This window comes from Lagopus muta, chromosome 1, assembly GCF_023343835.1.
Source record: "Lagopus muta isolate bLagMut1 chromosome 1, bLagMut1 primary, whole genome shotgun sequence".
In the NCBI taxonomy this organism is placed as follows: Eukaryota; Metazoa; Chordata; class Aves; order Galliformes; family Phasianidae; genus Lagopus; species Lagopus muta.
In genome coordinates, this window is record NC_064433.1 from 114,238,950 (window position 1) to 114,262,749 (window position 23,800).

Genomic DNA, 23,800 nt, shown 5'->3' on the forward strand with positions numbered 1-23,800 from the left:
AAAGAAACAGTGGTGCATCAGAAACCATAAAAATTATTTGCTTTTTTGTGTGTACTGTTTTTAGGTGGGGCTTTTCATTTTTTTTTTCAAAATCTGTCATTGAAGCATGTGATAAAGTACAACAGTACAGGTGCTAGTGAGTAGAATTGTTTCTGTGGGTACTAGCTGCTAGCTCTGAGAGTTTAAAATCAACAGATGTGAATTGGTTAACAAAATCAACCATCTCAGATTTTCCTTTCTTGTAAATATTCTTGGATTGATTTAGAGGAAAGCAAATTATTAAGCTTAGTACTAATTTAGTAAAGAGGATCTTTTATGCACATCGATGCAAGTCAGGGAGAAGTGCTTTAGATGCATCGGAAGCTGAAGTGAGGAAGAGCAGAAGCAAGTGACCTTTCTGAGAGATGATTGTAAGGTGTACCATATCACACTGTTCTGAGGTTGAAAACTCAAAAATAGCACTTCTACTTACTTGTAATAGAGTGCTTGTTCTGGAACTATGCATGTCTGCAATAATAATCCACTACAGGTGCTGTTAATAGGATCACCTGGTAGAGAAAATGGATTGCAGAAAAAGAGTAAGCGTGGTTTTGTACATTTAAATAATAGTAATGTAAGATACATAGATGGAAAAAATTGCTTATTTATAAGTAGTTTTGATCAAGACTTGAATCATGATTCCATGTTGGGGAAAAAGTAGCTTAAATTGTCTCACAGGTCTTCTGGCTGTGGCTAAGAAAAGACAGAAAATATGGGCGAAGTGTTGGTGGAGAGTGAAGTGTGGGAAGAACAGGAAATTAGAATGTTAAATGTTAAATTGGAAAAGTTTGCAAGACGGTTGTTTTATCTCCTTTCAGACATAGTTATATAAAGGTCCATATTGATGAAGTGTTATATTTCAGTGGAGGAGAAATATTTGTAAGATACAAACATCCTTCTTTTTATCTAGATGAGCCTATGCAAATATATGTCAGCAAGTTTCTCTCCCTTACTCCCTACTGCTAAATGGCAGCAGTTTTTAGATGAAGTATTCACACAAATGAGGAGGTTAGACATTACTCATCTCCTGAGAATGCTGTCTAACAAGTATCATTCTTCTACAATTTCCAGTTAAACATCTGAGTTAAAAAAATCTTGCATGATGAAACTTCTTTTATTCAGTCATGTTGACTCATTTTGTATATTAGTTTCTATTTTTCATGAAATTATTTGTCAATAATTCTTTTTGTGGTGAGAATTATTAAATTCTGTTTAATGATGAGTATTTTTGTATAAAATTACATTGTCTATAATCATTAAAATGATTTATGCAGAAGCCAGAATTGCCTGTGGAGTCTAAGAAAGTTGTGCACCTGACTTTTAATTTCCTTGGGTACTCATTAAACTAATTCCTTTGAAATTCTTTCATTAGATAATCTTAAAATCACAAATCTTAATTAAAGTAACTTGACAGCCTTTGGAGACCTCTTAGTGCAGAAGTATTTTTTCTTGCAAAAAAAAAAGTGGTGTTTGGGTTTTTTCTTGTTTGTTTTGTTTTGTTTTGTTCTTTTCCCCACCACAGGAACACAGAAAATGTTTTCTCTTGACTATGTATTTCACTTTATGCCTGTTTCAAAAATGCACAGGGAGTCCGATCAGGCTTTGCTGTAGGACTGATGTTCAGGCATGCTGTCTAACAATGTATAAGATAAATGATTCTTCAGCCTTTTTGGAATGATGGGTAAATATCCATTTAGGTTATGATGATTAATAATCAGATCATTTTCAATTTTCTATCCTTCCTCTGTCATCACATAATGAGACGTTTTCACTATAATTATCATTTCCAGCACACAAAAAATTGTTTAAACAGCATTTTTTTTTTTTTTTCCAGTAGTATCTCAGAAAGGAAAAGAATGAACAGCAGGACTCATTTTCAGTTTCCCTTACATCAAAAGAATTGTAATGGATTGTTAAAAATAGTGTGAAAACAAGCACTTTTTCCCAATACTCAACTGAAAATGATGATCTTTTTCTTTTAATGTTTTGCTACTAATTCTTCTCCTTTGAGGCGTTCTCACTTCTTTTCAATCCATCTCTGTAGTTTTTTCCTTCCTTCTCCAGACCTCTTTGAGTTTCTTCATTGATGGATGTGCAGGAAGGTGATGGGGTACAGAGAATTCCTGTTCTTGTGAGAATTCTCCATAGCATATTGTTGCTCAGCAGCAGCCTGTGATCTTGTATTCTGCTTAGGAAAAGGAAAAAAAATAATATAATTTGGAAGAGATTTACTGAAATAATTAATGCTGAAATAATTTCTGCGACGGATAAAGGTTATATGTTACAACAGGATTTTAGTTTCACTTCTTATTTTGTGGTTTGCACTGAAGTACACTCTGCTAATAAAAAATGGGAATGGCTACACAGTGCTGTAATTCTTAAGTTCTCTTTCTGTTTGATATAGTTTAATGAAAACTACTCTATCATTTATAAATAATGTCTGAAGTCGCCCCCAAAACATCATTAAAATAAAGCAATCTATGAAAGAGTTTCGGTTGAATTTACACTCCTATCCTTGCAGTTCTGGGTGGAAGGGAATAGCATTTTGAGCCACATAAACTGAATTTAATGTTATGATTGTGGTTCTTTCACCTTGTGGTGCAATTAGTTGCTGATGGGCGGCTGAACCACCAGGCCACTTTCTCACTCCCCCTCCTCAATGGAACAGGGAAAGAAAATGCAATGAGAAAAGCCTCATGGGTTGAGGTAAGGAAGGGAGATCACTCAGTAATTACTATCACAGGCAAAACAGACTCAGAATAGGGTGATTGATGTAATTTATTGTCTATTTAGAACAGACTAGAGCAGTGAGAACTAAAAGCAAAGCCAAAACACTGTTCCCTTTTAACCTTTTTTGACCTTCTCCTCCCTACCACAAGTGGTACAGGAGAATGGGAAACAGGGACTGTGGTCACTCCTTACTGCTTTGTCTCTTCTGCTCCTCCGCGGTCACTCTTTGCCCCTGCTCCACGTAGTCTCTCTCACGGGACACATTCTTTCCCAAACTAACCCCACGTGGACTTCCCACAGGCTGCAGTTCTCCCAGCGCTGCCCCAGCACAGCTCTGTAACACAGGGCTCAGCTCAGATCACTGTTCCACACTGATCCCCCACGGGCAACAGCTCCCCCAGCCCTCCTGCCCCACTATGGGCCATTCCCCACTGGCTGCATTTCCTGTGGGGGTATCCATGGGCTGTGCCGCCTTCAGACCTCATCCACTGCTGCACCATGGCTGCACATGGAGATCTGCTCCATGCAGTGCCCATGGGCTGCAGGGGGATGCCTGCTCCTCTGTGAGCCTCTCCTGGGCTGCAGGGAGCTCCTGCTCAGTGCGTGAAGCACCTTCTGCCCTCCTGCTACAGAGAGCACCCAGGCAGCCCCCACACTGCCAAAACCTTGCCATATAAATCCAATACAAAACTATTTTGCTGAAATCATTTGCAAAGCCTTAAAAAATGTTATTAGTTATTTTAGTAAAGAAATGGTAGAGTGAAAACAGAAATAAATGATACGCATCAAGATACTTTTTTCAGAACATGAAAATGAAAGAGATGATCTGTTTATATAGATCATATTTTGCTGACCTTTTTATGAATCAAGTTTAAAAAAATTCTCATATCTTCCTTTTGTAATACAGTGCTGTAAGTGTACAATAGGGGAACAAAATATAATCATTCACAACATCACTCAAATCCTGGTTACTTATATAACTTCCTTCTCTAAAAAAGTAGGATTAGAGTGTGCCACAAATCAAACATTTAATGTAATCACCTAAATGCAGAGATGTTCACTACCTTCCTCATCCTTTCTGGTGTACACTCTATTATTATTTCTGCTTATCAGTTTTGGTTACCCAGATAGTATGGAGATTTGCTACATAGAATTATTCTTAAGGAAGAAGCTTTTAAACTGTACAGGGCAGGGATATGTTTTTACAAATTATTTAGAGACTGTTAATTCTATTATTATATTATATTAATAATAATAATTCTACTATAAATAATAATAATGATAATAACTAATAATTCTACTATAAATAATAATAATGATAATAACAAACAACAAAATCACCAACAGAATAAGACAACAAAAAACTGCACTGCTTTACTTATTTTGATCCTATTTCAGCTGTGGTAAAAGTCCTAGCATATCTCACTGAGCAGTGACAATATCATTCATAATTCTTATTTTTAAACATAAAATTGGTGCAGATTGTAACAAAAATGATTGTATGTTTCTTGCTGCTGAAATGTTAGATGTGTTATCTGAGATTTCCAGACCATTTAACTATTTGGCCATCAAAAAGCAGGCTATTATCTCTTCTGACATTAATCTACTTGCAACTGCTACTTAGGAGCACATTTGCAAAAGAGCAGCAAACATGCACCATGTATTATAATTATGTCCCTTTCAGGAATAAGTAACGCAGAAAGGATTCTTGAACCTAAGTCTTTTGTCATTATGTCTATAGAAAATTATTTTTAAAAAAATGTTGGTATAAGGTATGTTTTCTAACGGATTCATGAGGTTCTGGAGATTTTTGAAGTGGTGATAAAAGGCAAAATCATATGTATGCATAGTATGAGGGGAACTTTCAGTGTAAATTCAATCAAGAATGAAATGTTACTACACTGCAAACACCTCCTGGGCTTGTGCAGAGGTAATGGAGCATGGGAAATAGATAAAGTGACAGCCAAGAGAGGAAGAAGATATGTGACTTAACTTGGTTTAATAAAACTCTCAACATACATTGTGCATATAATATATTGCTTTGTCTCCATCCAAATCACCTGAGTTTTTATTCCATGCATTTTGCAGACTGTAATTTGGTGATAATGGCTTCTTTGTACAGTTTAGGAGTGATGAAGAAGAATAACAAGTCAGTCAATAAAAGAATGTGCATGTCTTGTCTGCTACGAAGCTCTTCATTTGCCTTGATCAGGAAGGAAAGCATATTCTGCTTCTAAGAAATGACACAAAGGGTGTATTATTTAGTGTTTAGAGAGTATAAATAAGAAAGGGCTGTGTTTAAAGCAGCTTCTGTGAGAGCTGAGTACAGACTTATCTATTTTATTCTACTTTTCTGTTAGTCTTACAAGTTTATTACTATTTTCAAACACGGTTTAAGACATTTTTAATTATTAAGTTTGCCTTACGCGTTACTGAATGGGCTCAGTCATTTTGATCTATATTATCATCTGAGCTGGGTGAGGAGATTTCTGTTGTGCTACCTGAGAAGACTGCAGCTGTAACATGATTTTAGAAGTTAGAGAGTGGTCTCTGTTTCCCCCTTGGTCCAGTTGGGAGCAATCTGTTTAAGCTCAGAGAGTATGTGCCCTTTTACTCCCTAGAGAGAGATGCAGTTGAATTTTCAGCTGAACCATTTGTGTTGCCTCAACCTTGTCAACTTGTTTTAACTTTTTTATTTCAGTGGAAAATTGTGATGACTAAATAATTGGAATATTATGGAGACATGGAAGACATTTTAATATGTATCATGTTTATTAATTATTCTTCCTTTTGATTTAAATAAAAAGCCAAGTATTTAGAGGGGCTTTTTATCAGCAGCTAGAAAAAAACTATAGATTAATAACATAATATTTTATGCCAAGATAGTTACATACCAATTTATTTTCCTGTTTACTACCAAAAGAGGATCTACTTATAACACTACAGATTTTCCTGTAATTTAGAAAAAGAATGACACACATTACACTGGTATGAATTTGGATGATTTGGGTTTGGCTTGAATTTGAACATTACTCTTAAAAATACTACCAGTTTCCCACAACTATGTCTTCTACAGGTCATTCAGTGTTTTAAGTTGCAGAACTAACATGTTACATGCCTACAAGAAGTAAAAGAATAAGTAGGTTTTTAAAAGGGATCAGAATTATGTCTCACTACAGTTGAGACATGAGAAGTGCCTCACCAGATCAAACCAGCATTCATCCTTGCCTAGCCAAGTGTATCTGGTGGTATGTTAGGTCAGGCCACCAGGGAGAGTGCTCCAGCCTTCCTATTTGCTGCAGTGTTCCCTTGCACCCCCGTGTCCTTCACCTTCAGAGACCATTGTTGTCAGATTAGGGATATCAGAAGACACATTACTACCTATTCCTTGTAGCATTATCTGTTTATCAAGCTGTTGTCTAGGTTATCTAACCCCTTTCTGAACCTGCTGATTTTTTTTACCTTCCCCAATCCCTGCAGTTGCAAACCCCAGATAGTTACCACCTGCTATGAAAATAAATCTTGCCTTTCATCTGTTTTAAACCAATTTCCATTGCAAGAATGGAGTGTGAACCTATCTTTTCTTATTTGTCTTTCAACCTATTAGGTATTTAGGAGAGAACCTTTCTTTTTATATAGCGTTGCAAAGTTTCTTAAAACTGTTTTTTAGACACTCTGAATTTTTGCAGATATTTACATGTCCTATATGAGCCAAATCATCTGTGTCTGCATGCTTGTTGACTTCTTCAAATAAACCCAGGACTTCCTTTAACAAAAAGCTATTTCAGCTCTTTCAAGAAATACGATAGGAGGTGTTAATTTCATTCTTCAGAGTGATTTTTACCAACTTTTTTCCAGATGGGGAACACAGACAAGCATATAGGCCCACAGTTATCAGTTTTGGTATCACACTGCTAGAGTGGAGTGATTGAAGCCTATCGTTACTGTCACTTCCTGCCATTGCTATGTCTCTGATCTGTCTCTTTAGTTACTCCTGATCACGGGCTCATCATATTCTTTAGCTGGAATATCAATGCTGGGTTAATTATTGGGATTAGCTGTGATTACGTATTTAATCTGAAATACTTTCTGATATATAACAGTATCCCAGCACTTGCTATATCTTCATGCACCATTCTGCCCCACGAGGAAGCAGTTAAAGCAAGCTCTGTAAATCTTAGGTAAGAAATTGAGGCCAGCAGTTTTCCATAGGAGAAAAAACAGAGAAGAGGAAGTGCTACACAGCTATTTTGCACTGTCATTCCAGTAAAAATATCATACTGTGAGAAACTTCAGTGACAAAGAAGGACCAATTTTCAATAGCAGTAACCAAACTCAGGGGAAGTTCTGTGCAAAAGATTGCTGTGGGTTATCATAGGGCTCTGTGATTATTCTCTGTTTTGTGTAGGGTGTTTTTTTTTTTTTGTTTGTTTTTTTCTCGTGAAGAAATGATAGGTGTAATAAATAGATCCTGAAGGAGATTTGGAAGGCTGTGCAGTCCAGATTTTTGCCTCAGGCAGGATCAGCTAGACTTAAATCATTTCTGACCAATTTCTGTCTAACCTGCTCTTTAAGTCAGGACTTCTTCTGTAACTTTGCAGAAATTTTATTACACTGCTTTGCGATCTTTGCCGTTCAAAAGATGTTTTTCTCCAGCCTTAATATCTCCTGCTGCAATTTAAGCTAATTATGTCACCACAATGAAAATTGAGTACAGCTTATTCTCTTTCTCACAGCAACAGCCTTATATATTTGAAGACTGATACGAGTTCAGTTCAATCTTCCCAAGACAAGCAAATCCTGTGTTGCTTTTTGTTTGTTTTTTCTAATTTCTTTCCTCATTTTTAGACTTTGGACCATCTGTCCATTCATTGCAACCCATTCCTATGTTCATCTGGTTTATTCAGCTAGTTATTTGAATGCTTTGCATTTCTTGAATTGTATTCTCAGGTTTTTTGAGTCCACTTTGAATTGTTCTTGTCTTTTTAAGTGGCTGCAGCTTTTTGGCTTGGTATCACTGAGGATGTACTAAATCTACCTTCAGTTTCATCAGCCAAACAAGTAGTGAAACTAGTGGTTAATTTCAGGAAAAATCTGTATGTAACCTCACTTAGTATTGCCTTTTCACATAGTACTTCATTTAAGTTATGATTTTCAACAAGTTTCCATTAGAATTTCCCTTTAAATTAAAAAAAAATAATAATAAAAAAAATCAGAGCTTGCTTGTGTTAATGTCACATGGGTAGTTCCAGAAGCCTTGCTAAGGGTATCAGGCATTACTTTGTCACCAATGGTGAATCTTACAGCTACAGTGAGAGGAAAATCAGTGTTTTTTTAAGATAAGATTATTATTTATTATTGGTAAATTGCCATCTGGAACCTCTTATTATTTTCCCTTTGCTCACAGATTGTTTGAGAGATATTAGTTCTAGAACAGAATTCAGAATAATTCATCAAAAATTTCCTGGTCCTAGTTCTAAAGAACCACCTTTCCTTCTTTCAAAGTGAACTCTACTTGTCCATTTCAGGTTCTCGAAGGTAACTATGAAAGACTATTAGAATGCTCAAGCAAGTTTCAAGTATGACAACTAAAATTCATGAGTTGTCACATACATAATAATACATACTCTTTTGGGTAAAAATTATGTCCTATCTTTAGCAAAATTAACATTGGTCTATATTCTTTCACGCACAAACAGTGGGCCTTGAAGTTGTTAGTGCAAGGATTAGTGCTGGAACAAACTTTGTTTTTCAGACTAGCATGTCAAAATTTTCAGCAACAGTTATATTTTGTTGTTTAAAAATGTGATAAAAATAAGGTCACAAACTTTAGAGCATCAACAAGAATAACCTTGGTTTTGTACAGTGTTGAGGAAAAGAAGTAGGCTATAGGTTGGAAGCTGCTTGGCAATGATGGAATAACAAGCAGTGGGTGATAGTAGAGAAAGCTATTTAGGCTCTCTGTGATGGGTCTCATTTCCTATCAGAGTATCGTCTACTGCTGCAAATTACCTACATTTATACTTGTCAGTGTGTGTGCATACATAAATACCTTTCAGACATATATTTTATATATGCATGTATACTTTTTTTTCTGACGGAATGTGTAGTGAGAAACAACAAAATATCAGCATGTAGCTAGAAGGGTTGGTGACATCAATTTCTAAGCAGTAGTTAAGTAGTGACATAGAATTGGAAATTGAACAAGTATTGGAAAACATCCTTCCAATAAGAATAGTTGGAAATAAGTTTAAGATTAAATCATGAAGGACTGTTAGTGCTCTACCCTCAGACTAACCCATGAAGCTGATCGGCAATTGCTCTGCCTTAAAAAAAAGAAGAAAAGCTTTGTGTGACCTCTTTCTCTCTCAGGTGTCCACATACATACACAGATGCTAGTAGTACTGCAATATTGTGGAGGTGCCTTGATTACAGATAGGCTCCTTGCAGCTGTTTTAAATGAGATAAAGCTGGGGAGCAGATGCAGGATTGGTTAAGTGGTTCTGCATTCAGTCAGTTGAGACTCATCAGGTCTCATTAACTCAGGCTGCTCCTGAAATGTGCCATACTGCTGAGCTGGCCCCAGAAATTAGCTAGCTGTGTTCACACAGTGCTCTGCATGCATTAGTTAAGTCTATCTGACCTAAGCTTGTTCTTTACTGAAGCAACTTTAGTGTCGGTACCCCATGTGGTATTTAATCCAGAATTCAGGTTAAATCATCCATAGGTAATTGGTAATTGACTGCCTTTCCGGAGTGCACAGCTCAAGTATCAGTTATTTGCTCTCTTGCATATCACTGCTTTTCCTATGCCTCCATCCCTCCTACTTGTGCTCCTCTCCTGCTATTCGTTCTCATTCCTATTCCCTAGCCACCTCTCACCCATTACTTCTGTGCTTCCTTCCCCAGGTCTTCAGACCCAAAAAATTGTGTTCCCAGGTTGTCAGCTATAGGCTGAGCTTTGTGCACTTGTGCTGAGCCTGAAGCATGCAGCCTTCCTGGATGAGGGCAGCAGCAACTGGCTACTAGGGTAAGATGGAGAGGAGAGGGACAGGGACTGCAACTCCCATTTTCGCAGGGCTTGTGTCCACCCTGCAGTGGTGCACCAGGCTCTGGGCAACCCCAGTTGGCCATGGAGTTAATGCAGGTATGGCAGGAGATGGTTTTGTTGTTCAGTGTAAGAAATGAATGTGATCACACTTTCAGGCTTTTTCAGGTTTAAGCAAATGTTAGCTTGCAGATAGAGCTGCAGTTTGGAGGTAGTGTGGTAAACATGCCATCAGCCAGAAATTCCATGCAATTGTATGAATGTATAGAAATCTCTCCTGATGCACCTCTTATGTGACTTCAGTTGTTTATGACAGGGAATCGTCCTCCCAAGGAGGAATCTGGATGATCTGATTTCCATATGCTTTGCCTCATGCTGTGAAAGATGGTTTGAAATGTTTTTCTTTGATCTACAGTGATGGGAGAAAACAACCAACCATCTTTTCTCGAGGGAACTACCTTGGCATATAGTGAATCAGTTCTGAGCATTTGTTATCTCTTAATGCCTACACATCTGCACCAGTGAAAGAAGTCTAAAACTTTACAAACTGGGTAAATTCATTTCAGATTTTGAAACTGTGTGTGTGTGTGTGTGTGTGTGTTCTGTTGTTGTTGTTGTTTTGAGAAACACGAGGTCATATTCAAAGAAGTCTAAAAAGCCTCATTTAGATCTACCCCTAAAAAAGAATAGTAAAGATGAAATCCCAAAGATTGTTCCACTGCTAAGAATCTGTTTAAAAATAAATAACTAAAAAATTACACATTTTTTCTGTTACTGTAGTGTTCATAATGTTCTATGTGACTGTTATTGGTATTGCTCTTCTTTGGCATACAATCTCAACGTTGCCCAAATTTCAAACTAACGTGTATGTGAATTCAGGTACCTCTATATTAATGGTTGCCATCCTCCATTCTTTGTGTACCCATCTTCAGTAAAGCAGCCTAGCCATTTTGTGCTTCCTTTGGCAGCTTGCTGCTGTTTATCTATTAGAGCAGAGGCTGTTTTTCTTCTGAGCTTACCAACACTAGACACAGACTGAAAGCAAGAAGAGTGTCATGGCAGTAAGCTGGCATAGCAGCACTGGTACTGCAGCACAGATAAGAAAGGCATCAGTGGCTGATCCTATGTAGCCTTCACTAACCTTTCTGAGAAAGTGGCTGACAGACTAAATGGACAAGCTGAGGCATAGCACTCAAACTTGTCAGTGCTTCAGAGTTTTGTTTTGCTTTGTTTTTAACAAGAATATATTATTCTGTCATAGATAAATAAACTGATGTTGCTTTTAGCTGGTTCTTCAGGGCTAAGTGGTAATGGCATCTGTTCTGCTTGTGTAATATTTCTCTTTTATTTCTTAGCACAGTTGTCTATTCAAGTTTTTATGGTCCTTGGGCCATGTTTTTAGAGAGTCCTTCGAGTCTCTTGGAGAATAGCTATAGTATACACCTCTGCATTTTTTGGTATTTGGAATGAAGCTATTTAAAAGTATACCCTGTAGGGGTAAAGTAGAAACAACAGAAATAGTAGCTTCCTAAACTTTGTTTTCTTGTGTTAATATTTCATAGCTGATGAAAGAGTTGCTTGCCTTCGCTTGTAATTCTCTAAATAAATAAATAAATCTTTTTGTCTGGTGGAAGAAGCCACTGAAAGAAGGGTGTTTTCATAAGTGTAAGTGAGAATTTTTAAGCGAGTAGAAGGATTAAGGTCAAAAAGTTGAACAAGAAAGGTTTGCCAAGATAGATACATTTTTCAGCAACATAGATTGTAAAATACCTCCCAGTTTTGCGGGCTGGTATTTGCAGAAAGCCAGTGACCTCAGTCTGGAGTCCTTCCAGGATTTAGCTCTTGAAGAACTGCTTGTCACAATCTAGCAACGCTCTTATTTCCATAGAGAGATACAAATCATTAATTTTTAAAAATGTAACACATTTGGAAGCTCTTGTTTCCACCTCCCAATATGGCCTTTCAGTTGAACCGACTTTGTTATGATAACAGAAAAGGGAGAGACAGAGACAAGGGTCCAGATGCATCTTCACAGTCTCCTAGTTAATTTGGGTTTGCCACCCCTGGAGAATTGACTGCATCAATCCTTAGTTTATCCTTTATACGTTATGACATTTTCTTGCACTTTACTAGTTTACTGAGTAAAAAGTGAAAATATCACAGATCAGACAAGGGCAAATTTTCAAAAACATTAAACTTGAAAATAATTATCCCATAAGTTTATATATAACTGTGTTGTGCTTCACGACAAATCATGCGTCAATGCTAGTAAGATGGGGAGAAAAAAAAAAAAAAAAAGAGTCTTATTGGTGTGAACAAAGGAATAAAGTTAAAAATCAGTGAAAAGCCCAAAATCAAGTTGGATTAACCGTTGAAGATGAACATTTTGTATTAATGAATTGTTAGCTGGCAGTGCTACAAGCCCTTGGGTTTACGAGAGGAGGTCTGTGAATTCAAAGGAATTACCTCTCATGTTGAAAAGCACTATAAAAAAGGATGATACACCTTCATCCTGTCTTCAGTTATTTTTTCAGCCATGACTGACACTGTTACAGAATGGAATTTAGTGAATCCCTGAATGTGATCAGAATTTGTGATGCAAACCAGTATATAACAGTTTATCATATAGCTAAGCCTCCTTTTTGTAGTATGAGGGAGAGCAGGCATATGAGAATAGTCTAGATCAAAATTGTAGGCAAGCCTATGTCTCTCTGGAGCTATGGAAGTATTTTCTACAGTTTTCATATTTAACAAAATGTAACACTAATTAAGGGTAAATAAAAATACCCTGGAAGAGGAAGTTTTCATTCTTCTGTCTCACTAGAAAGTTGACTGTGAACCAAGCTTTCTCCAAAGCAAGAGAGAGTAACAGAACTATCACAAGTCACAGAAAATCTTGTCTGTGGAAAGATGGCGGTATTTCATAATTTATTTACAAATATAATATAGAGAAAGGTGTTTTCATTTTGACTTTTAAAGACTTTTTTAAAAACTTTCTTTTTTCATTTTGGCGAGGAATATTCATTATGCTTACAATATCCCAACAAATCCCCCTTTTCTTCTTCTGCAGGAATTGAAATGCACAAACTCCTTTCCCCTCAGGCCTCACTCTTCAGTCACAGAACAGAAATTGAGAAAGAAATTTGAAAATTGTTTTTCTTAATTATTGAAAAAACCCATCTAAAAATCATGTATATCTGTATGTGTATATCTGCTTGTATATACACATGCATATACATGTTTATGTATATAAATATACATATAAGGAACTTACTAGTTCCTACCTTTGTGCTAGAATTGTCTTTCCACTTGACAAGTGATTCTTTGTTTTCTATTTATATCAGATGTATTCTTGAGGCTGTCATTCACATAGTAAAACCATATGCTCAGAAAAAGAAAAATGCTGATTTTTCTTTCACTAAAGTGGAATTTTGTGGCTCCTTTGCAAGCTAATAATCAATGTCTGTACCTTCTGCCTCCAACGGTGCTTAGAAAGGAAATGTATTAACTGTTCGTGGCATGAGTTCCCCCTCATCTGAAGAAGGAATGGCTCCAGTTATGTGCTCAAGTTTATGTTTAAACATTGCTCTCAGTCAGAAATTGGTGAAATATGTTTAAGTTGCATTATAACTGCGTGAGGGAAGGGAAGACAAATAGGTCTGATGCTGGTCTGAGGAAGCAGCACATGGAAAGGGAATTACCAGTAATGCAGGAGGAAGATTTGCTGCCTTTTTGTCTTGCTTTGTACATTTGCTAGTGGCTGAGGGTATCCATCTAGGCAGTGAGTTGCCTGCTTTCAGTGTCTTTCTTGTCCTATACTATTTAGAAACGTTCCTTACATCAGGCTGTTACGACTGGTGTTAGTCTATGCCTCTTCTTTTGACTTGACAGCACTGCTTGGAAAAGACACCCATGACCTGAGACAAGACTGAGCTGATCAAAGGAGTGTTTGTGTAGTCATGCTAGCCATGTAATGACTAGGCATCATTCCACACAGCCTACCTGTGGCTGAGTTTCTTTCAGGAGTGTCTACTTTTCACCTGCTTTTTGCGCTACAGAATTACTTGGGGGATTCAAGTCAGCCACAGCTCCTACTTCAGTTACAAGTAGCAATCAGGTGTGCAGTGCTTAAATCTGTTTCTCAACACCTCCCTGCCCCCCATCCTCTTACATCATGAAGTGCAAATTATATGTTCTGAGTGCTAAATGTGTTATTTTCAAAAGACCAGGGTCTCTGTGAAACCACGGAGGTAGGTTGGCATTAATAATTCAGTAATTCCTGCTGGCAACAGAACTTTAGATCTCCCCTTTAAAATTAGTTATAAAAGCAAGGCTTTCCCAGACCAAACTTTTAATAACCCATTTTACTCTATGCCGCTGCTTTTTCTTCAATTCCTCAATCTTAAAATCTTCTTGTATTGCAGTATCCGCATTGTATACATTGCCTTACTTCCTACACTGTTAAAGAAATCAGAATTTTTTAGTTTCTACTTTTACCTTCTGTATTATTGTTGGACTTGACTGTCTATATAGCTACTGAACAAAAAAGAGCAAATAAGAGCTGGAAGTAAAAGGTAAAACAAACTATCCTTAAACCAAAATTTGAAAACAACAACAAAAGACTGAGAGAATCATAGCTCTGGGTTTGAAATCTTTCTGAATAAGTGAGAAAGGTTTAGACATCAGAACTGGGCTTTTTATTCTGTCTGGTTCTTATCTTTGGAGCGATAATGAGATATGAATGAAAATAAGGATCTAAGTTACTTGATCTGGCTTAAGGTTATTCCATAGTTTTTTATCAAATGTTGGTAAATAAGAACTGCTCAACACCTGCTGCTCCCTTCTCTGAGTTCACAATAAAAAACAATTGATGTAACGGCTTTAGTTTTTTGTTTTTCAAAAGCAAACCCAAACAAACTAGATGAAATCCTCTTTCTTCATTTTACCTTACTCTTCAGAGAATATTTGCTATGATAAGGCACCAAAGGAAAACTTATTTGGGAAATGATGCTGTGCCAATGTGTTTGTTTTCAGCAATTTACTATTACTGAAGAAAACTTCAAGTAAAAGTAGTCAAAGATTTCCAGAGGCTCTACCATAAACTTAGGAATTACCTCTGTATTTCCTGAGAGTGAAATATTGATTCAGGCTAATCTTATCCCTGTAAAATTGAATAATCAGTTGGGGCATCATTAGTCAAGCTCTAAGCTTTTCTTTCCCACAAAAATATAGTAGCTATTTTCTTAAATTATATTTTAAAAAGAAGTTAAAAATACCTGCTAGTGTTGCCTATGTTCATAATGTAATGAAATGTCTGTTCAGGACTGTTGTGTGCCAGGTAAATATACTTTCTTTTAAAATGTGTGACAAAGTTAAGAACAATTTACTTTGATTTTTAAGTGCATCGACAAATATGGTTTTCACTGGATCAGTCTCAGATAAAAAGAATTGGTACTGTGACCATAATACAGAAAACAAACCCCATTAAATCTAAAATGAAAGCTGCAGCTTTGAGAAACAGAACAGCTGTTTTCCTTTTTCTTCGTATGTTTGTAAGCACAGTGAAAATATCCTTACTCTGAAAATGATTAGTTATATGAGAGAAATAAAACAGCCAATTTTACAGATAACATTCTGAAAATGGCTGTGTGCTGAGAAACTTCTGTTCTGCTGACTAATATAGAACCTGGGGAAACTCTGTACCTTCTAAAATTGGTCCCATCGATGAAGTTATCCTCTGTGATTTAATGTAAGGACATCAGATATCCTGGAACAGTTTTGCCTAATTATTTAGATAACCAAGCATCAGATAAACTTGCTTTCTTTTACACAACGTTCATACTTCATTGCAAACAGAAGTAATGTCAAGAAGTCATCTTGTGTGTGGGGAAAAAACTTTAATTTCATATACAGTTCAGTTCTACTCAGTTTTACTTTTCGAGCTGTCATCCTTTTTCAGTTGTGAATTCTTTCGCTTCATTTATCACCATGTTCTTTTAGTTGGATGGATCTCATAGCTAAATATCTGAATGTTTAAATGTTGTCCCACTTGTTGTATGTTCATCTTCAGCTTTGTTCCTTCTTTTTTCATACTTTCAATTCATATTTTGTTTTAGTCAAGCATTCTTGCAACTTGTGAAATTGCAGATTCTTTCTACCAAGGTGAAAAAAATTGCATTCTTTCTGTAGTTCAAACTCATTTTTTCAGGGATAACATTATAAAGAAGAGTTAGTTGCTAGCTTGGGAATATCGTACAGTTTTGAGTGCCACAAATCACGTAGACAAGCTTTGCAAATATTTGGAAAGTTTTATCCCTTTTTAGATACTGTTTTTCTCCTGAAAAGGGATAGGTTCAAAGTGTCCTTCAGGAATGGAAGCTCAGGAATGGAAGGCTTCACTTGTCTCATTGAGCTCCTTTGATTACCTCTTTCATCTTGAATTAGTATAAACTCATCTTCTTTCAGTTTTCTTATGTTTTTTTTTAAAACTTTTTTTTTTTTTTTTTTTTTTTTTTTTTTTTTTTTTTTTTTTAACTTTGCCAACAAGTAAATGGGTGGTGTTAATGCTTCAGGTGCTTGTGAAGTGTCTGCAGAATTATTATCCACATCATTATCAAAAGTTAGCCTGACTAAACTTCACAACTGGTTAGTTGCCTTTAGCATGCATTCAGTGGTAGATCTCTCTGTAGGAATCTAGTGCATTGCATCCTCAGGTCTCTGCAGCCTATTTTCATAGTTTGAAAATCTTCTCAGATGAAAGCTGAACTTTTGTTTGCTTCCATCTTTTTATTTCTGAGGCTAGGGCACATCCTGCTTTGCTAGACCTGCTTTGAGCATGCTGCTGTTATTTTGCAACTTATGTCTATGCCTTTGTTTTCTCAAGTTGATACCCATGATGGTGGTTTGTGAAAATGGAAAAAAAAAAAAAAAAAATCTCAATGGCAATCTCAATGGGCCTTGGCTGACTTGATGCTTCCAAGTTAAGGATTATTCCTGTACTTGAAAACCACTTGTGAACTTGACCCAAGCTGAATGTCCTTTTCCTTGCTGACTGTCCCATTTGTTGATGCAGTTTTAGAGCAGTATGGTTGATTTTCACTGGTGGTGAAAGTGAGCAAAAGAGAGGGTGAGAGTTCTCCTGTCTCCAGCCATCACTGTGGTCTAATATTGTTGGTCAAAATGTGGAGATTTAATTACTCTTCTCTCTGTTTGGCTTGATTACTGAACATCAAAAGCATGTTGCACTTCTTGCTGTCAGAACTTTGTGGTATGTACCAGAACTCTTAAGTTGTGCAAGTATAGTTCTCGGATATTTATAATGCCACCAACATATTTTCTTGATTTACTGTCACAAAAGGCATACAAAAAGTTCCACGCTTTTCATGTCTCTAGTGAGACTCCTGATACTCTGTCACTTGTGGCTTTCCCACAGCATCACTAATAGTGTTGATATATTCACAAAGCCAGTGGTAAGGGCTGTATAGCCAGTTTTTGAGTGGGCCTTAAGTGGGCATAAAAATAAATACTCATGGAAAACATAAGCTACAAAACTTACGCAGGCCATACTGCCCCATCTGTTAATGTTTTGATTTCATGACAGGTACCAGTCAGCTAGCAATTCTGGTGAATAGTAGGTCTAGCTCTTCATATTTTCTTTAAATTATACATGTTTTGGAGGGAAAACACAAACCAGCTAATAGCCAAAACAAAAGTTGTCTTAAAAAAGCAAACTACACTACATGTAAGTACTTCAATTATTTCATAATTAAGTTTTTAATTGTAGAGAGTACATAATCCATCACTTTCTCTCATATTCCTATACTGCTTAGTGACAAGAAAGGAAATTCAAATTGTGCTTGGGTGGAATAACTTCAAAAGCCAATTTTGTTATGCAGATGAATTGTAGGTGTAGCACATCTACATTTCTGAAATTGTTAGCAAGCATTTTTTCCAAAGCTTTCTCTCTTTCTAGGTGTGTATATAACACATTATATTTAGACAATGTTGTTTTTGGTGAAAGCTGTCACGGCTATACAGTTTGGTCAGGAAGTAATTGCTTCAATTTTTGTTTAAGCTTAAGATATAGGTTCTAAGATTTTTCAAAAGATGAGCAAACGATTTCCACAATGACTGTTCTGTGGAATTTTGCTTTTCCTAAAAATAGCATCACGAGTTTGCGGGGAGTGAATAGGATTTTAAGAAAAATGTATTTTACCTTTCTTCCATTCCTGTATTAATTGTTCAAGACTGGAATTACCTTAGTGGTCTACTAGTTCATCTCATTAAGCGTGGATGGTAGTGATTATAATCAAAGCATCCCAAATACTTGAGAAGTTTTAGTCTTTGGTTATGTCTTATTTGGAAAATGGTGCTTCTAGCTTACTTAATTGAGAGGATCTGCCTAAATCTCTTTTTTGACCAAACATTTTTATTTTTATTTTTTTTACTTACACACTAGTAGCTTTCTTAAGTCAGAAAAAAAAGAGTGAATAGATATCCACTGTACTTACTGTCCTGTTTTATTTTATAATCTATGTATTATAAAGCTAGAGAATATTTAAATTATCAATCTCAAACCGTGCAGTTCTACCTAGAACTTGTCACACTTCCCTTCTTTCAGTTTTTCAGTTTAGCATTTTTTCAGTTGCTGATTTAAACAATTTAATCTATTTCTTAACCTCCATTTTGTGTAAAGAAATCATAAAAGTTAGAAACCTGAAAATTAGGTTTTTCTTTCAAGCAGCTGCTGTCCAAAAATGTGGAAAGATTGTTGAAAATGAATAGCATCACTTTCTGACAAACTGTAGACAGATTTGATGACTGACTCTCATCGTTCCATTACTGCAGTGTCTCCAAGCATGTTATGCTGGCATTCATAGATATATGGAGGAAAAAGAAAAGCTCTTTGGTGTTTAACGATGCATTTTTACAACTAAATGATCCATCATCATCATTTATCTACTTCTGTTAATCTACGTTTATTATTTTACATCAAATTATTGATTAAAATATGGTCTATAATATTTAGCAGTGTTCATTTTTGTGCGTTTTTTTGGAACATCAGGTAAATGAGAGTAAAGGGACATTATATGTACACGATCAGAGGTGTTTATAGAAGAAAAAATACTCATGTTGGTGACTCCCTAAGTGTTTGTACTAGAGCTTGTGGTGTCCTGATGAGGACTGGATAGATCTGAATTTAACTTGTTTTGAAAAATCTTTCATAATAGCTAAGCTTTTTGTATAATCTATTTTTAAATTACACAGAACAGCATTTTTAATGTGCTAACATTTATTATCAGAGGCATCTGGTCTTTTACATCTGGAATGCATCCACCAGGGCGCTACTGTTAATGGGCTTTTCCTCCCATAGCTGTTGTAACAACTTCTAACAATTTCCAGTAGCTTTGAGATGAGGATCTACTTTTATAGCATCAAATACTTGTTTGAATTTCTGAAAGGTTTCATGAGTATCTTCATATATGTATTGCTGCTTAATTTTTTTTTTTGCTGCTTTTGTTTTACAGTATCCCATCTAATCCTTCACAGTTTTTCCAGTTTTTCCCCTGAATTCAAGTGTAGTGATCTTTTATTGAGTGTTCATCAGAGAACAGCAGACACTTTCTTCTGTGTTGCAAGCACAGTATGTAATGTCTACTTGGAGACTCAGGCTGGAGCAGATAAATCATTATATTTAGTATACAAAATATGAAAAATGGGGGACTTTAGGGAACAATTTGGGAGTACTGTAGATGTAAGACCATAGAATAATGTAATTTGCTGGCCTTCTTCTAAACAGTTTCTAGGTAGGAAGAGAGAAAAAGGGAAATATTACTATGTAGGCCGTGTAATTATCTGAGAATGTTGTACTTATTTTAATGCTCCTTCTGCACAGTCCATTTTGGTAATGTGTATAATGCAGATGTTGTTAGGCTGCAATGGGACTGCTGCTGCTATTGTAAAATTCATGTCACTCATTAACTTGTCTTCTTTGAAAATGGAGTTTTGAAGGCACATAGATATCTAGAAGTAGTAACTGCATCAGTAGATTTTATTTCTTTTTCGTGAATGCTTTCACTAAGGAATGACTTCTAATGAGAAATTTCTTCTATCCTTATTTACGCAAGCTGCTGCATTAACTTTCTGTATGTTATCCAATCAGTACAGAAGAAAAAATACCACCGAAACTTTTGGGTATGGGTTTAGAAACTAGATATAATCGATATTCAATGAACGTCTGTTACTGTGTAATCACTCTGAGAAATCAAAATCCTTCACTTAGCTTTATTGTGAGCTTCATAGTTGATATACCATACCTGCCATACTCTTGCATGTGTTCTGGTGACCCAGAATTATAGGCAGAAACATCATCTTGTCATAATTTGATAATAAACTTTGCTGCTTCCAACTCCTAATTCTGAGAAGGCTAATGAACATCCTTTCTGGAAGCTGTGTGACGGGGACTTGAAGTTGCTACGTTTAGTCAATGTCTTTTAAATACGTGCTTGGGTAATTCTTATCTGGGAAGCCATTTTACTGATTCCTTGTTTGCTGCTCCCTATTCTTTCAGTAAAAGTTAAACTATATATGTGTAAATTCCTTGTGCCTTACTTTTATTAGGTTTTTATTTTTTCTTGTGTCTTGAAGTGTTGCATTTCAGTATTTGTTACATCCTGAAGATTGTGATTCATTATTTCACCTTTTTCTCTTTGAGTAGCTCTAGATCCACTTCTCCTGTTATAGTCAGGTTGCCTGGGCTCTGTGTATCTTGACTAATAGAAATTACTGTGACCTGTAATTACTTTTCTATTAGGTAAGGTTTAAAGACAGAAAAATCAACATTAACAGTCTTTTGTTGGCTTTAAACCAACAGATAGTAATTGAGTAATCTTAAAATATTAAGAAACAAACAGTATTAATTAGATTTCATGAGTTGATAGAGAAATCCTGCTTAATATGCTAATAATGTAAATTCTATCTTTTTGAAAAGAAAAAAAAATTGTAAAGTCTACGAGAACGTTATTCTTTCTGTGGGTTTGCAGAGGAAAAGTTTTATGGTCGTGCTCGCATAATTGGATGGCTTAAAAATTAAGAATGATTGCCATTTTATACTTAGTTTTATAGCTTTCATTTGTAATGATTATTACAAGATAGGTCTGATTTTACATACACATAAATATATATATGCTTTGTATGTATATGCTCATAGAAAAAGTAATGACCTAGACCAAATTCTTCATTTAATTTAAATAGCAGAAAACGATTCTGCTATATGTCAAACTGGCATAGAAAAAAGTTGCTAAATGTGGTCTTCTCAACAGCTCTACATGCTTTTTTCCTTGTTTATTTTTATATTTCTTTGCAACTAGGCAATACTACAAGATCTGGAGCAAAGACGTCCCCAGCTGGATGAACTAATAACTGCAGCACAAAATCTAAAAAACAAGACGAGCAATCAAGAAGCCAGAACAATAATTACTGACCGCAGTAAGTGATGATTCTGCTATCATATACTGTTTCAGGATGTATGAAAGATATTGTAACGCTTTGTATGCATAGCATTTTGTAGACATGTTATGCATTTGATCTTAAAAGAAGGGTTCCATTAAGAAACAGTTCTCACAGAGATTTTCTGTGAGTAGGGCAAATTTGTGTGAAGTTCAGTGATTACGGATTTTAAAACTTTCACCTACAATTTAATATTGATTATCTTCATAGTTGAAACATGTTGCAGAAAATATTGCAGAAAATATAGAATGTGATCACCATAGGCAAAGCAATACCTTTATTCTTAAAAGAAGACAATGACAACATCAAACGAAACAAACAAACAAACAAACAAAAAAGAATTCATAGACTATAGCTATGGGTTTGTGAGAAGCTTTCAGTTCCGCACCTGTAGTACAGCAGCAACCTCTTCTTTCATCTCTCCTCAGAAGCCTGATAATGCACACTGGGTTTATTAGTTATTCAATTGTGATTTCCCTTTTCAGAATTAACCAACTAGCTGTATGTAAGGTAAAAAAATTAATAGATGAAGTTTCAGAAAAAAGTTTGTGGAAGTATTGTTGTTACCCTTGGATATTTGCATCTCCTTGTTTCCTTCAGCATTGGATGAAATGCACACTTCCAAGATCATGCTGTAAAAACAGCCATCTGTGGCAGATTGTTCTATATCTTTGGTTGTTAGTTTGGCTACTTAGGACTAAAATACAAGAAAATATCTTATGGTCATAGAGGTGCCCTGTAGAGCCTAGAGAAGACATAGCCAACTCACTGTGGATGCAAACTGTTCAGTATATCCTGTTCAGTATATATTCCTGGTCTGGAGACCAGGAAATTGCTCCATGAATCTGATAACACTGAGGCTGTAGATATAGGCTAAATTTTTCCATTCCCATAATTTTAAATAAAATATTTTTTCCCCCTTTTTTTTCCTTTTTTTTTCCAGTTAGTTTATAACTTTCCATAATGTTTCAAAACCATATTGCACTTTAGGCTGCTTTGTTCGATATTGCTTTTATGTTACATAAGAAACTGTTCCTTTTTGACATGTAATTAATTTTAGAATCGCATACTCAGTTGAATTCAGATGCAGTTTGTGTATACACCTTAACTTTTCAGAGCCATTATATGTAGAACTCCCATCAGCATTTTAATACATGTTTTCATTTTTAATTCTGAGGCAAGTTGTCGGAAGATAAGAACTGTAGACTTTACATGAAATGCGAACAGAATTCCTATAAGCTCTCATGAGAATTGTATGCATGAATAGATTTCTTTCTGTTGGAAAACTGCACTTTGCTTTAAGTGAAATTGCCTTCTAAGATAGACTAAATGCTTCATTCTCATATAGTAAAAAAGGAAAGCAAGCTATCAAACTGTAAATCATGAAGGAATGGAATATGTGGTAACCAAACTGTATTTCAGCTTCCAACTTTGGCTAGTGGTGTGGTGAATTTATTTTATGTAACGGTTTCTTAGATTTTATATATAAAAATTCTCCAAATTATTAGTTGGTTTTGAGCCTAAGGTACACAGGATTCATTTTTGCTGTGATGTAGCAGTTCATCTTTTCTGATTAAACTGGAAATATCCTTTACTGCAAATCTGCAATTTATGATACAGTAGAAAAAAAAGTCATCTCCCTTTATGGTTTTTCAGGTATGTGTCTTGCTTTTGTATACCATCTTCTATTGTTATCCTGTTCTTAATGAAATAATTTAAAAATGAACAAATTAGAAATACATCTAAGTTTCTGAAATGGAGGAAAGTAAAGTGTGGCCAGGAATAATTTTGATCCAGTCTTCTGAGGTGACAAACTATACTCATTACATTTTTGTCATACTTAATTTATATTTGTATGACTGTAGGTATTATACTCAATAGCTATTTGATACTTTTGAATTTTAAAGAGACTGTGATATTTCCAGGAAGAAAAATAACAAACCAAACTTTACAATATAGCACAAGCTTTTTTTTCTCAGAATAAAAATACAGTCACATAAATTATTACTTTACTTAAAGAACATAAGTAATTTTTATATTTTCAGTTGTATGATGATTTTCCTGTATGTTGGATGAATAGATTTGGTTGAAGTTAGGCCTGCTAAATACACAGGATCCACTTGTTCCTGCTGCAGTGACCGCGGGTTTAATTCTCCCATGCCATGCCTTCACAGTGCCATGCTGTGTTGTCGGAATACTGGAGGACTCTCCTTATCCTCCAGTCAGGAGTCATATGCTCCCTCACATAGCTCCTCTGAGGCCTGCTGTATTGTGCATTTCTCCCAGTTAGGGCAGATGGTGCTTCTTGCAGTTCACAGCAGCCTGTAGCCTACTAGAAAGAAATTATACATGTTTGCATGGAACTTCTTATGTCCAAGTTTTAGGCCATTGCTCCTTGTCCTATTGCTACGTATTACCAAGAAGAGATCCCTTTGGATATTTATAAACATTAATCAGATCCCCTCTGAGTCTTCTT

The 23,800-nt window shown here is 35.8% G+C and overlaps 1 protein-coding gene across 19 annotated transcripts in view; it reads left to right on the plus strand.

Moving 5' to 3' along the window:
* DMD (dystrophin) overlaps positions 1-23,800 on the plus strand; it is a 1,043,969-nt gene that overhangs the window by 735,895 nt on the left and 284,274 nt on the right. For all 19 annotated transcript variants that reach the window (XM_048931232.1, XM_048931479.1, XM_048931663.1 and 16 more), the window contains one exon: positions 21,186-21,303. In XM_048931232.1, coding sequence (XP_048787189.1) covers positions 21,186-21,303 — 118 coding nt within the window. The remainder of the gene's footprint in view (positions 1-21,185; positions 21,304-23,800) is intronic.